At 45.5% G+C, this 15,977-nt stretch overlaps 2 protein-coding genes across 2 annotated transcripts; one reads left to right on the top strand and one right to left on the bottom strand.

Moving 5' to 3' along the window:
• Positions 1-1,285: 1,285 nt before the first annotated feature.
• On the top strand, positions 1,286-2,726 carry IQCF2 (IQ motif containing F2). The gene is made up of 3 exons (XM_040247095.1): positions 1,286-1,303; positions 1,481-1,567; positions 2,340-2,726. Exons 1-3 carry the CDS (start codon positions 1,286-1,288, stop codon positions 2,724-2,726), a joined length of 492 nt encoding a protein of 163 aa, XP_040103029.1.
• A 7,650-nt stretch (positions 2,727-10,376) lies between these two features.
• Positions 10,377-12,209, bottom strand: LOC120868471 (IQ domain-containing protein F5). The gene is made up of 2 exons (XM_040247286.1): positions 12,206-12,209; positions 10,377-10,822 (listed from the first exon to the last, which is right to left on the bottom strand). The coding sequence occupies exons 1-2, from the start codon at positions 12,207-12,209 to the stop codon at positions 10,377-10,379; spliced, it is 450 nt and encodes a 149-aa protein (XP_040103220.1).
• Between the last annotated feature and the right edge of the window lie 3,768 nt (positions 12,210-15,977).

The following is a 15,977-nucleotide window of genomic DNA, read 5'->3' on the forward strand; positions in this document are numbered from 1 at the left end:
TATTTAACTTATATGCAGAGTACATCATGAGAAACGCTGGACTGGAAGAAGCACAAGCTGGAATCAAGATTGCTGGGAGAAATATCAATAACCTCAGATATGCAGATGACACCACCCTATGGCAGAAAGCGAAGAGGAACTAAAAAGCCTCTTGATGAAAGTGAAAGAGGAGAGTGAAAAGTTGGCTTAAAGCTCAACATTCAGAAAACGAAGATCATGGCATCCGGTCCCATCACTTCATGGGAAATAGATGGGGAAACAGTGGAAATAGTGTCAGACTTTATTTTGGGGGGCTCCAAAATCACTGCAGATGGTGATTGCAGCCATGAAATTAAAAGATGCTTAGTCCTTGGAAGAGAAGTTATGACCAACCTAGATAGTATATTCAAAAGCAGAGACATTACTTTGCTGACTAAGGTCCGTCTAGTCAAGGCTATGGTTTTTCCTGTGGTCATATATGGATGTGAGAGTTGGACTGTGAAGAAGGCTGAGGGCCAAAGAATTGATGCTTTTGAAGTGTGGTGTTGGAGAAGACTCTTGAGAGTCCCTTGGGCTGCAAGGAGATCCAACCAGTCCATTCTGAAGGAGATCAACCCTGGGATTTCTTTGGAAGGAATGATGCTAAAGCTGAAACTCCAGTACTTTGGCCACCTGATGTGAAGAGTTGACTCATTGGAAAAGACTCTGATGCTGGGAGGGATTGGGATCAGGAGGAGAAGGGGATGACAGAGGATGAGATGGCTGGATGGCATCACTGACTCGATGGACATGAGTCTGAGTGAACTCCGGGAGTTGGTGATGGACAGGGAGGCCTAGTGTGCTGCGATTCATGGGGTCGCAAAGAGTCAGACACGACTGAGTGACTGAACTGAACTGAACTGAACTGACTGATGGTGCACTGAGTTACTAAAACCGGAATCCAGGGAAGACAGGAAGTGCTAAGTCTGAGGAGACACAAGAGAGCTGAATGGAGCTATACTGCCATGGTCCCTCTTGCCCTCCTGTGTGACTAGTTTTAAGAGAAGATGTGGACGGGCCTCACTGGAGGAATAGTACTCAAATGCCCTATCTTTCTACTCTGAGCTCTGATACGTTTGTGACAGAAGGGAAGTGGACAGGTAATACAAGTTCCCATGGATCTTGTTTCTGAGGAAGACTCAACCTATGGGCAGATATCCTAATCCTCATGTCATAAAGCCATTGTTAACTCAAGGCTTTCCCCCTCATATGACTTGTGCCAGACCTTGGGAAGTAGACAAACAAAGGAACCATCAAGAGAGAACCCATGGGGGTTCAGTTTTGTGTAAGAGACGTGTTCAGATACTTTAAGCAGGCTTGAGGGTGGGTAGGACTCACCCAAGACTTTACGGGTTTGGGAAAAAGGGGGGATGTGAGGCAGTAGGTAGCTTTTGTGCAGAGCCATAGAGAGAAACAGTAGTTTTCACTCTCCCATTCATTTCCCATTTATTTCTGATAACAGAAAGATGGCCATTTAATTCAAATTGTCATTGAGGACTATGAAGAAATAACTATGATGAGGAAGAAAGAGCAGCAGAAGAAAAGAGAGGTAGGTGAAATCTCTGTATAATGTACAGAGATCCAGGACATTTATATCAGTGTCACGAGGATGTGGAAGTGTGCCTCTTAGGCCACAGTTATCTTTGAGTTTAAGATAGTCAGGAGTCAACTCAACATTGGCTCATTTTCCCTCCACTCCGTTCTCAGCATGAACTCTGGGTCTGGGTTTGACTGTGACATGACGAGTGAATGGAGAAAAGGAAAGCCATCAAGAAACACATGAGCCGGGAGATGAGAATGTGAAGACCCTGAATTAGAAAGAATGTTCTCAACATGTAGAAGCTGGGAGTAGAATACATGATGAGGGGGTTAAAAGCCAACAACCATATTGAAATACACTGTTGTGGCAGAAAGCAATCAATCAGTAGGACTAGAATTAGCAGAGAATACCAGGCAAAAGCACTATGAAGCCAAACCTCCAAAACCCAATAAGCACTGATGGGGTAGAATATGACTAACAAAGTCCCTCATACCCCTAATGCTTGCTTCTAGTTACTAATGGTTTTTGCCTTGATCCATGCACCTGAGAGGTAGTCAGGAGGAGGCTGCTGTGACTCTGAGGGCTGCTGTGACTCTGAGGGCAAGGAGATGTGTCCTTATTGGCAGAGAAGAACTCAGCACCTAGGGCCTCTTGATCAGTGTCCTGCTACTGTCCTGAACTCTCCAAAGTAGGGCAATGAAAAGAACCAGGCCCTTTCCAGAAATATCCTACAGGTTGGTGGCAGGCAGTTCTCTGAGTGGTCTCTCTTATCTCTGCCTAGAACACTAAAAATGGAAAAAGAGAAAGAGCAGCCAAGAAGATCCAGGCCTGGTGGCGTGGCACCCTGGTGCGCCGGACACTGTTACATGCAGCCCTGAGCACTTGGGTCATTCAGAGCTGGTGGAGACTGACAATGGACAGGCTGCTGCAGAAGAAGCGGAGGGCAGCCCTGATCGCCTATGCGCACAGAGAGAGGGCGGTGGTCAAGCTCCAGTCTTTGGCCCGTATGTGGCGCATCCACTGGCGATACTGCCAAGTGCTCAATGCCATCTATGTCATCCAGCACCACTGGCAGTGCCACAACTGCCAGGCCTGTGCCCTCCTCCGGGGCCACTGTGTAGTCACAGCCACTCACCTGCAGTTCCACATTGAGATCATTAACCCCTAAGGGATGGCAAGAGGGGGCACTCTCTCTCCCTTCCCATAGTAAAGGTCTAACCGGACATAAAGTATGTCTCATGGTTTCCCCTCTGCTGATGGAAATTTTAGGACTTAAGCTATGCTGCCTCCTCTTCTCCCTGGGAAAGAACTTCAGTGAGGTTCTCCCTTTGTGCCCACGAACCCTGTTCTGGACTGACAGTTCCATATGCCATGTACTTAGTTGTCAAAACAGAAACTGAGGTCCTAGTCTACCTATATATATAAAACAGGGTCAGAAGTCCCAGCTCCCATTCCTAACTCCATTCCTTTCTTCTCACTGGGAATCTGAGAGTCAGGTAAGCTGCATCTTCCTGAAGACTCTGGGTACTTTTGCACGTGAGAACAGACACTGAGGCCTTTCTCTGTCCTCCTGGGGTTGGCGGGGGTGGCCTCAGATGCCTTAGACAAGGTGTCTTTGGCAATCACCTAGTGGAAAGGCCAACATGTGGCTGACTCTTCTGGGAGGAGAGTAGTGCAGCCCCAGGTGAAGGACAGGAGGCCAGCCTTAGTGTCGATGAGACTGGGCATGCTGATGAGCAGGTGATGACCCTGGGGACCGGCAGAAAACAGGAGTTCATGACACTTCAACTCCGTCTTCACAATTCCCTTACCAGAACTCCTCTCCCTGAGGGCTATACAACAAACAGGGTTCCCACTGATTTTACCCCCATCCCTACTCTTGTCTCCATTCTCACTCCTGTCATACTAATCCAGTGCTACTCAATAGAACTTTCTGTGATGATGGAAATGTTCTGTATCAGTGCTGTTCAGTGTAGTAGCCACGAGCCACACATGGTTATGAAGGACTTGAAATGTGCCTGGTGCAATTAAAGAATTGAGTTTAAAATTTTATTTAAATTAATTTAAGCTTAAATAACCACACATGGCTAGTGGTTATTCCATTGAACAGTGTGGCTCTAGACCTTACCATTACCAATAATTGTACTGTTGTCCAAATTGCTTTTTCATTTCATTTTTTTATTTTATTCTCTTCTTCACTTTTCAAATATCACTAATAGAATGTTTCTTCAGATGTGATAAGATCTTCCAATCCATTTACTCTACCATTTTTTTATAGCCATCATCCCTGACAAGCCCCTGTATCTACTTTATCCAGTTCAGATTCTATATTTAATTATTGTAATCTCTGCAAAGGTGTGTGGAATGAACTTAATCATCTACCTGCTTTGTGCCTGCAGAAGAGTAGAACGACACTCAGCTCGCACTCAACCATGACGCATGGTCCCAGTTCATATTCATGACTGCAGGCCTCCACTGGACATATTTCCCAATAAATTTCTCTGGTGTGTTTGCATTTCGTTTTTTCTGAATTGAATAATTCATAGTACCTCCTCTCTGAATGCCCAATTCTACTTCTCCCCTTGAACTCAAAAATGATGATATATGTTACCACATACTTAACTGACGGAGAAGGCAATGGCACCCCACTCCAGTACTCTTGCCTGGAAAATCCCATGGACGGAGGAGCCTGGTAGGCTGCAGTCCATGGGGTCGCTAAGAGTCGGACACGACTGAGTGACTTCACTTTCACTTTTCACTTACATGCATTGGAGAAGGAAATGGCAACCCATTCCAGTGTTCTTGCCTGGAGAATCCCAGGGACGGGGAAACCTGGTGGGCACAGAGTCGGACACGACTGAAGCGACTTAGCAGCAGCAGCAGCATACTTAACTGACGAAATGGGAACAGACTGGACCCCCATCTTCCTACCACCTTATTCGCCAGCCCAGCTCCATGTGGACCACACATGCTGCTTTCCCTCCTGTTGAAATAAATGAAGGGTCTTTGATCCCATCAAAGGCTAACCCCTCCACTATCATGCTGCCATCTTAAGGTGTTTGATCCTACATTCATAACCCTATTGTCCAAAGTATCAATGTCTACCTCTTCCATCTTTTAAAAATGCCATCTTAATTTCTTTCCAGTTCTCTGTTTCTAACAGCAAAACATGCCATCACTGTTTCCATTTCTGTTCCCACTATTTTCTCTTCAACGCATTCCAGTCAGGCTTGTGCCCTGCTCACTTCACTGAGACTGCACTGATGAACATCACCAGCATTCCAGCTGACCAAATCCAGTGGTCATTTCTCTGCCCTTATGCATTCTCTCTACATCAGGCTACAGAGTTAGCTACTCCATTCTTGTTAAAATAATTTTTAAAGGCAAACAATAAAAATCATACCACTCAATCCATAAGTGCTTTAATATATGTCCTTAATAGGAGACCTTTGTAAAAAATATAACGTCAGTATTATATCTTTCAACAGTCACAATGATTCCTTGATAGAATATATATGTACCTAATAACTGGGTCTTCTGTACCACTTTGTACTCGCCCACTACTCTCCACCAGACTCTAGTAACCACTGATCTGTACCTATTGATTTCCCTTTTCCAGGACATCATAAAAGGAATATTTTGTAGTCTTTTGAGTCTGGCTTCCTTTCATTTATCATAATGTGTCTGAGACTTCTCTCTCCTATTGTGTGTACACATTTGTTTTAATTGCTGAGTGGTGTTCCATTTTAAGAATGTTATCAAAAGTTTTTACCAGTTGAAAGATTTGGAGTTTCTTCCAGTTTGAGTGGTTACAAATTAATTTGCTATACATATTTGGTTTTGTGTATATGTGTAAACAAACCTAGGAGTGAGAGCTTCCATTTCTACAAGATGGTGTAATTCATTTTTCCCCCTTTCCTCTCCTCTGAATACAAACTAAATACTCTGGAAATAATTCAACAGACAATCATAAAAGGACTGTGAAATGTAGAAAGATGGCAGATTATCTAGGAATCTCAAGATTTTTAAAGGCGCACCTCGATGAATTCCCTGGGTTTTCTTTTCTCTGCCATACATCTCAGACTGGACATCAGATATGTTTGCAACCTAGTACCAACAACAGGCATAGGGAAAGCAAAACAAAGCAAAGTGAAAAGCATGCTCCCTCTGGTCAAAATAAGAGAAGCCCAGCAGAGACTCAGCAGGGAGATCCATGTCTAGTGGCAGCAGCAGACTGAATTGCCTACAGAAGTGACTCCAGTACCCATATAAGCCAACCCATCCCATGCCGCACACTCACTGGTAGCAGTAGGCATAATCTGCTCACAGCAACAGTGGAACCCAGGCTTATCCACCCACACCACACCCTGTATCGGCTAGCAGTGATGACGCAGTCTGTCCTCAGCAGCAGTAACAGCACAACCCACGTGGGCTAACCCACTGCATTTCTCATCTGCTAACAGAAGCAGGCTTGATCTGCCCACAACAGTAACAGCAGAACCTGAGTAGGCGAATGCTTCTCTCACCACAAACGAGATGGGAAGAGGGAGTGGGGTCCTCCTGTACCCCAGCTCCAAAAGGTCTAGAATCTCGCTTTCCACTCAGTGGCAGAAGGCAATCCAGACCCAGCAGCCCCTGGCTGTATGTCCAGCCGCAGAAGATCCAGAACAGGAGCCTCCTGGCCCTCTACCCAACAGCAAAGTGCAGTCCAAGTAGGCCCTTCTCTCATCCAGCAGCACCAACAGAGACAGGGTAGGAAACCCGTTTGGCATCAGCTGGTCAGAGAACAGGCCAGGGTATTGCTCTGTACTTCAGAAGTCCAACATCCTAAACCCTCCATCTAATGACAAGAAGGAACCTAGGAAAATGCCTTCAACCTTGCAGGGGGCACCAGAAGGGATCCAGTGGAACCAAAAGAATAAAGCAGACCAGAACTGTGTTGAAGGAACCCAGAAAAGAATGTTCTCATTGGAAATAGGGTCCACAAAAGTAGGCCAGCATCTACATGCTAAACCTAAACAGGATGCTGCCTTCCAGAACAGAAGATTTAAATGGCATCAAGAGCCTCCTAATATCCAAAATGTCCATCATACAGTAGAAAATCACTCACCATACCAAGAAACAGTAAAAGTATGATGTTATAGATTTCTTTTTATCAATTAAGGTAGTTCCCTGTATTCCTAACTCACTAAGAATTTCCTTTTTATCATGAATAGGCATTGGATTTGTCAAATGGTTTTTCTGTCTATATTAAATACTCATATGATTTCTCTGGCCCGTTGATATGGTGGATCAATTAATTTTTGAATGTTTAAAGTAGCCTTGGGACTTCGCTGGTGGTCCAATGGTTAATAATCTGCCTTCCAGTGCAGGGGACACAGATTCGATCCTTGGTCAGGGAATCAAGATCCTACATGCTAGGGGACATCTAAGCCTGCCACACCGCAGCCACTAAGCCTGAACCACAACTACTGAGCCCGAGCACTCTGGAGCCCACACCACAACTACAGAGAAAAGCCAACAGGCCACAACTGGAGAGACGCCCTTGCACCACAATAAAGAACCCAACGTGCTGCACTGAAAGATCCCACGTGCCACAGCTGAGACCCAGTGCAGCCTGATCAATTAACTGTTTAAAAAGCCTCCTTCACTCTCTAAAAATAATAAATAAAAGTGAAGAAGCTTTGCTCACCTGATTCCACTTGGTCCTGGTGCATAATTTCTTTCGTACATTTTTGGGTTTGATCCACTAACATTTTGTTGTGGAGTTTTACTTCTAAGTCCCACTAGCAATGTACAAGGACTCCCCCATCTCCACACGCTCGTCAACACGTACCATTTATGGTTCTGATAATAGCCATTCTAACAAGTATGAGGTTGTTTCACATGGTTTTGATTTGCATTTCCACTATTAGTGGTGTTGAGTACTTTCTCTTCTGTTAGCCATTTGTATGTCTTCTTTGGAAAATGTCTAATCAGGTCACTGGCCATTTTTAAATCAGGTTTACGTTTGTTGTTGTTTGTTTTTTGCTTTTCTTCACTATTGGGTTATTTGAGTTCCTAGTATATATTAGCTATTAACCCCTTATCAGGCATGTGTTTTACAAATATTTTCTCTTGTTCTGTAAGGTGCTTTTTCATATTACTGATTGTTTCCTTTGCTGTGCAGAAGCTTTTTAATTTGCTGTGTCTCACCTGGGTTTATTTTTGCTTTTGTTGCCTGTGCTTTTGATGTCACAGATAAAGAAAATAATTGCCAAGACCAATGTCAAGCAGTTTTTCCCCTCTTTTCTTCTAGAGGTTTTGTGGTTTTAGGTCTTACACTTAAGTCTTTGATCCACTTTGAGTTGGTTGCATGTGATGTAAAAGCGTGGTTCAATTTCATTCTTTTGCATGTGGATATCCAGTTTTCCCACCATTTACTGAAAAAGACAATTCTTTATCAATAGTATTTTCTTGGCACCCTTGTCAAATATTACTTTACCGTACATGTATGTATGTGTTCATTATTGGACTCTCAATCCTGTCCCATTGGTCTATGTGTCTGGTTTTTTTTTTCCCAATACCGTTCTGCTCTGATTATTATGGTTTTATAATATAATTTTTAATCAGGAAATGTGATGCCTCCAGATTTGTTCTCTTTTCTCAACAATACTTTGACTGGCTCAAGATCTTTTATGGTTATATGCAAATTGTAGGATTGATTTTTTTCTATTTATGTGAAAAATGCCGTTGTAATTATGATGGGGACTGCTCTGAGTCTATTGATTGCTTTGTGTGGTAAGGATATTTTAACAATATCAACTCTTCTGAGCCCTGAACATGGGATATCTTTCCATTTATTTATATCTTCTTCCATTCCGTTAGTTTTCAATATATAGATCTTTTACCTCCTTGGTTAAATGTATTCCTAGGTATTTTATTGTCTTTGATACAGTTGTAAATGAGACTTAATTTCTTTTTCAGATAGGTTATTTTTAGTATATAGAAATGCAACCAACTTTTGTACATTGATTTTTGTATCCTGCAACTTTACTGAATTTATTAGTTCAGTTTACTAGTAGAGTCTTTAGGGTCTAGTTAAAGGCATAATTCCAGAAACTTAGACAGTAAATTGTGGCTAATTTTGGTTACTTTCAGCTCTTATCATGGTACAGGCTCTCCATCCCGGACACCCTGACCCCCAAGACTATGGCAGGCAGCCATAAATGAGTTCTAGAGAAATGTGTACGAAGCTTGCAGAATCCAAGGTGAGCAATAAAGAGTCTGTGCTTCAATATTGGGGATCTGGGCTCAGATTGCTGATGGCTGCTTGTTGTCACAGAGGTACGGAAACAGAGGCAGGGGCCACTGTTTCAAGTCCCACAGACAATTATTGCAACACTGTAACCCTGCACCTGAAGTGACTTCCAGGGGATTTAAAGAGAACCTTTTCTTCCTCCTCCTCCTTTCTTTTTTTCCCTTTTTGGAAGCCAGACAATCAAGGACTAGGACACTTAAAAGCAACCGCATATAAAGGAGAATTTTAAAAGTTACCATGTATGCCCAGGGAAATGTACAGGCCCAGAAAAACCCAAAGATGACCTTAACTTTACACAGAAATGGCAACCCACTCCAGTATTCTTGCCTGGAGAATCCCATGGATGGGGGAGCCTGGTAGGCTACAGTCCACGGGGTCGCAAAGAGTCGGACACGACTGAGCGACTTCACTTTCACTTTGATCCTCATCACAGAGACTCCCTTCAACAAACCAACAAAAACAGCAAAATCAGGGGAAGAGTGAAAATCTGACCTCTAGAAGAACCACATTGTGAGATTAAATATCCAACCTTTTTTTTAACATTCATTTCATGTATTTATTTGGTGCACTGGGGCTTAACTGTGGCATGCAAACTCTTAGCTGTGGCTTGTGGGATTTAGTTTCCTAACCAGGGACGGAGCCCAGGCTCCCTGCTTTGGGAGCATGGAGTCGTAGCCACAAGGCCATCAGGGAAGTTCCCTCAATTGTCCAATCTTCAACAAGAACAACAACAACAACAACAAAAAACAAACTACAAGGCATACAGAGAAAGGGAAAATTATGGCCTATTCAAAGGAAAAAAGTAAATCAACAGAAACAGTCCCTGAGAAAGGCAAGAGGGTAGCATTAATATAAAAATACTCTAAACGACTGAGCCTTTAAGACCTTATGCTTAGTGAAATAATCACAAAAGGACAAATATTGTATGATTCCACTCATACAAGGCATTTAGAGTAATCTAATTCATAGAGACAAAAAAGTATAACAGTGGTTGCCAGAGGTTGTGGGTACAGAGTTTCAATTTTGCAGATGAAGTTCTGGAGACAGTTGTGATAGTTGTACAACAATGTGAATATGCTTAATGTTACTGAGCTCTTTACTCAAAAATGGTTAAAATGGGAAACTTTATGATGTATATATTTACCACCATTTTTAAACAGTAGTTTTTAAAGACTTTGGGGAAAAGAGCAAAAGATGACACAGGCCTCCATGTTGCACGATTACATTGACGCACCGTTTACATAGACCACACACTGAAGGAGCCTCCCTGGAGTTGGCCGACTTGGCAGCCCTGCAACCTTAACTCTCCTAGCCATGGCAGCAGACATTGCTAATCAACCACAGACCCCACTCATCCAGCACCAGACTCTTAAAATCCTCCACACCGAACCCCAGGCAACCGCTGTCACTTCCTCAGAGCTGATTGATGAGATGCCAAGTATTCGCCATCCTTACCCTAATGACCTTCTTGAGGTATGTCTGACAAAAGAGCTGGGGACACAGATATAACAGACCTGGTCATTCCTTTATTGGAAGTGGTATGCACTGTTGTACTCTACAAGCTTGTGAACCCAAAGAGATTTCAAGTTGAAGATTCAGTTGGTTTTCTTTGAGGTTGTAATGGCCCTGAATAAAACCACGGGTATGACAACTATGCCAGCGCCAATAGACCTGGATGATGCGGACGGCATGGAGCAAACGTAAATAACGGAGGCGGATGCACCACATGCGGACCCAGGATTGTAGCTTGACCACTGCCCATTCTTGCCTTGCGAAGGCGTCTAGAGCCACCCGTCGCCTGCTCTCCATCAGCCGCACCAGCTTCTGTTTCCACCAGCACTGAATGATCCATGCTTTGAGAGCCGCGTGCAGCAGCGTCCTGCGCACCAGAGTGCCCCGCCACCAGGCCTGAATGGCAACAACCGCCTTGTGTTCTTCATTTATCACGATTCTTACTTTGGGGCCTTAAAAGAGAAAACAGGGGACACTTAAGAAACACATACATTTTGGCCCTAAGTTGTGGCAGGAAGGGGCCCGTTTCCCTGACGTTTGGGAGCTCTGTGGTGAGCAGCAGCGGCACCTTGAGATCGACCAAGTGGCCTGCTGCTGCCACTTCCAGTTAATGGACATGGAAACCTCATCTTGTCCTCGGGGTCTCGGGGTCTCCGTCTGTAAAATGGAGGTTCACCCACACTTGCAACCTTGCCCAGTTTTGCACGGACCTGGTTGACCGTCTACAGCAGGAACACCCTGATCCAGAAGTGAAAGAGACAGACATTTCGCCTGGACCTGACCACCTACCTGAGAACCATGACTCTTGCCTTCAGCCACCTCTCGTCTGCTGGAAGAGTGGCCTTTTGGCTCTCCCTGCTGTCTCACCTCTGACTTCAGGTTAAACCTGCCTGCTGCCTCCCTCTGCCTCACCAAAACGTTAAAAGATTCCTGCACCTCACATACTTTTGGCTCTTAACACCAGTCAACACAGACCTCACTACAAAGATGCATGTGCATATGTGCACGCACCCCCCCACCCCCCGTCTTCCTGTACCTTGGCCTTTGCATTGCCCAAACACAATCCCCACTTTGAGACTCTCAACCCTGTGAGGCCTGGATTCACACTCTTTGCCCTCCTGCTCAGCACACACCTTGGCTAGACTCTCAACCTAAGGAAGAAATAGGGGGAAAAGACAGCCAAGGAGGAGTCAACCCCTCTCCATTTCCTACTCTATGTGTGGTGGCCATTCGTCCCAGTTTGCCTAGCATATCCTGGGTCTATGCCTGTTGTCCTGGTGTGATGGTGCTAAGTGCCCCTTTCACTCCCTGAAGCATCTGTCTTTGGAAAATAAATTACATGGTCACAGACCTTTGAGTCACTCCACTGGGCCACAAGAGCCAGATATAGAACAAGTCAAGGCTCTCCCCAACACAACATCCCAGATCCATCCACCCAGGGAAGGGTGGGAGGACAGTGGCAGTGGTGTGTAGGGTGTTGAAAGTGGAATCCCTTGCTCTCCTCTCCTTTGCTCCTTCAAGCTCTGTTCTATCAATGAGACATCATCACAACCTGTGATTATAATTTGGAAGCTTTGCTGTCCTTATCAGAGATTGGAGAGAAAAACATGAAGGTAAGGATGCTTTCCCCACCACTAGGTGCCAAGTCAGCCACACACGAGGCTTCCTGGACTTTCCTAGGATCTCAGACATGAGAAGGGGTCCCATCCTGAGGTAGCTATGGGAGATGTACCCAGCTCCAGGAAGCTTGGGTAGATCTACCTCATAAGACATTAAATGCCCATTGTTTGGGTTGGATAGTCAAACCGCCTTAGGTCTTAATTCTACGAAATTACCCATGGTTAGGGGCTAGATGTTCCCATCACTTTCAGGTCTGCTGTCCAGCCAGTGCTCTGGCCGGAAGAGATGGAGGGGAGAAAGGAGAGAGCGTGATGTCATAAGGGCACCTATGACTCCGGCACCAGAATGACTCCCAACGGCTGAGCCCCTTCTAAGGAAAACTTAAGAACCTGTCCTTTCTTTCCTACCTAAATGAACACAGTTCTGGTTACAAAGAAGAACACCTCAAATACTGCTCATTAAAACGTTAAGAGGGTTTCGGTACATTTATTTTTCAAATTTATTTTATTGAAGTAATTGATTTATAATGCTGTGTTAATTTCTGCTATACAGCAAAGTGGTTCAGTTATATATAATATATATACATTCCTTTATCATATTCTTTTCCGTTATGGATTATCATAGCATATAATATATAGTTCCCTGCACTACACAGTAGGACCTTGTTGTTTATCCATGTTATTCATAATAGTCTGTGTCTGCTAATCCCAACCCCCCAGTCCATCTCTCCTCAATTCTTCCTCCTCTTTGGCAACCACAAGTTTGTTATCTTTGTGAGTCTGTTTCTGTTCCGTAGATAAGTTCATCTGTGTCATATTTTAGATCCTATGTATGAATATCATATGGTATTTGTCTTTCTCTGACTTACTTCACTGAGTATGATAGAATTCAATTCATTTATTTTCATGGTTATTTTTATTTGTTTGTTCGTTTGGCTGCGCCGGGTGGTAGCTGTCGCCCTTAGGATCTTTGATCTTCATTGCAGCGTTTGGGACCTTTTGACTGTGGCCTGTGGGTTCTGGTTCTCCGACCAGGGGTGGAAACGGGCCCCTTGCGTTGGGAGTGAGGAGTCTTAGCCAGTGGACCACCAGGGCAGTCCTGACTTGAATTCGTTTAAACAATGGTATACCAAATAACAGTTAGAAGCAATGAGTGTGCCCTCTATGTACTGATATAGAAGAGTGTACAAAATTTAGCAAGATTAGCAAGTTCATCAAATCAAAATGAACTAAATAAAAGCATAGATTTATACACATATCTTGTAAAGGTATTATTTTAAAAGATGGTAGAAATTAGGAAGATATCCACAAAAATTAACAATGATCATCTCTGATGAGGATATTAGAGTTGGGGGAACAAAGTAAACTCCCTTCCTGTGGCTAAACTTACCTATCTGTAAGTCTCCTGGTTATTAGCTCCCTGGGAAAGCAAGAACCACACAGGCCAGAGAACCCCTGAGACCTCAGGACCAGCCAGGACCCACATCTCAGGCTCAAGTGGCCTCAAGCACTTTCTATCTTCTTTCCCTGAGGACCTCAAGGTCGCAGTGAGGAGACGGGGGGGTCAGTCAGACACCGCACAAGCAGGGCCCCACCTCTGTCTGTTCCTGGCCTCTGAAGACCCACTTGGCTACAGTGAGGCCCTGGTCCCCTCAGGGTCACAGCCCTGGGGGTCACTGAGAACTGCACTGTGGTGTGAAGAGGGAGTGTGGAGGAAGTCTGTGTGGGGCTCGGGGGAGAGCAGATGAAGAGAAGAGGAGGATGAAGGCTGAAAGGGAGCGTCAGTGTGAGGGTGATGAATGAGAGAGTGGACAGAACAAGATTACTGAGAACGGGAAATAGTGGAGCACAGTGCACGGGACAGAGAAGGCACAGGAGGCATCCGTTTGAACCCCTGGGAGACCCACACCCGTTTAATGCCCCCATTAGCCTGCCGCCATAGTCTAGCCCCTAGTCACACTGTCCCTGATGACGTTCGCCCCACTTCACAGATGAGGAAACTGAGGTGCGGAGACCTTACTACTGATTAGGGTAGAGGCCAGGGACTGCGGTGTTGGTGGATGTGGTGACTCTAGAAGCAAAGAGGGTGTTGGGGTTTTGAATGCCACCAGGACCTGCTCAGACACAAGCCAGTGGGCAGGGAGGAGCCTCCTCAGGGGCGGAGGAGGAACATAGGGGTAACATCATCCAAGAGGAGCTTTTGCAGGTGTGCTGGCTTGATTATGATGAGGGTACATCCCCTGGGGCCGGGGTAAGGGACACAGCACAGGAAACCAAACACAGGCAGCCCTCAGGACCACTGCGGGCGACCCACAGAAGGGCCAGCATTCTGGGGTCTCTCCCCATTCTCCTACCCTATCCCCACCATTCTCTGCCACCTCTCCCAGAGTTTCCTCCTAGAGGTTCTCAGTAGATCCCTTCTGGGAGGGGCAGAAATAAATAAGGAGGAGTCAGTGAGTGTCAGTGGGATCAGCCCCTTGAACATACTCCCAGCCCAGAGCCTGAAGGGGAAGGAAAGCAGGTTTGCTGGTCCTAGGGGCCTCACAGAGGTCCCCAGTATTATATAAGTGGATCAGCAATTCAACTCTTCTCACAGAAGACATAAGAGATGTGGGTTTGATCCCTGGGTCAGGAAGGTTCCCTGGAGAACGGCATGGCAACCCACCCCAGTATTCTTGCCTCCAGAATCCCATGAACAGGGGAGCCTGGAGGGCTACAGTCCACAGCGCTGCAAAGAGCCAGACACGACTGAAGTGACTCAGCACGCACACTCACACTCCTAATGTAATTATTGGTAGTAGTTTCATGTATATACCTTTGTTCCTTCTTTTTAAAAAATTTGGAATTTCATGTATTTATTTACAGCTGTGCTGGGTCTTCATTGCTGCGTGGGTTCTTCTTTAGTTGAGGTGGCTTCTCTTGGTGCAGAGCACAGGCTCCAGGGCACTCGGGCTTCAGTAGCTGTGACATAAGGGCTCTGTAGCTGCAGCTCCTGGGGTCTAGGGCACCGTCACAGAAGGTGTGGTGCACGGGCCTAGTTGCTCCATGGCATGTGGGATCTTCCCAGACCACAGATCGGACCCATATCTTCTGCACTGGCAAGCGGATTCTTTACCACTGAGCTACCAGGGAAGCCCCAAACATCTGCAGTTGATTTTGATGGTAGGGAGCCTTTTGGTGTTCTTAATTGGACTAAACATGATTCCCCTCCCACTCTGACTGCCGGTTTTTAAGGTGTGTAAATGTAACCTTCTTTCCTCGTTCTTTTGCTAAGGCTGAATTTTTATGCTGCTTGACAGTCACACTGAACGATGAGGATTATTAGCCCCACTTCACAGTTCAGGGAACTGGGGCTCAGATAGGAAAAATGACATATCCATGGCCACGCAGCAGTGAGTAGGGAAGCCACGTTGGTGTGACTTAGCTCTGTTTGGTTCCAAGTCCTTGCTCTTCTGAGTCACTGAACACAAGATAGAAAGGGAAATGAGGGGAGAGGGGACAGAAATCCTTCAGAGCAAGAGAGAGAGACCAGAACCTGAGCGAGACACAGGGGCAGGCCACAGAGGGACAAAAAGTAGGAGAGACACAGCTCAAGCCCCAGTGCAAGACAGAGAGCTAGAGCAGGAGGCCCCTGGGAAATGTGAGCTGAGGGACCCACTTGCCAGGGCAGAGGAGATGGAGCTGGGTCAGGTAGGGCTTCTGGGCTTGCAGCTTGGATGGGGAATAACACAAGACCTCAGACCACCTCTCTCTGCAGGGAACCGTGAAACAGCAGTGCCTGGATGGGCAGAAGGACAGCCTAGGCTTGACCTCTTAATTGGCATTTTATCATCACTTAGGCCCCAGTCTAACCCCAGGTGGCAGCTTGTCACAAGAAGGGACTGTCAGAGGACCAGTTCTTGCAGAAACTGGGGAGAGGGTGAGGAAGAGCCAGCTTCTGCCTTCTCAGCTCTGGGTCTGTGATCACCTAGAGGCTAACACTCACCAG

The sequence above is a fragment of the Oryx dammah genome, unplaced genomic scaffold, assembly GCF_014754425.2.
Source record: "Oryx dammah isolate SB20612 unplaced genomic scaffold, SCBI_Odam_1.1 HiC_scaffold_9, whole genome shotgun sequence".
NCBI lineage: Eukaryota > Metazoa > Chordata > Mammalia > Artiodactyla > Bovidae > Oryx > Oryx dammah.

What these genes read in the sequence shown, in the direction of transcription:
- IQCF2 (XM_040247095.1), top strand. An exon ending in AGCAGCAGAAGAAAAGAGAG is followed by an intron (nt 1,568 to 2,339) that starts GTAGGTGAAATC and finishes ATCTCTGCCTAG; the next exon opens with AACACTAAAAATGGAAAAAG.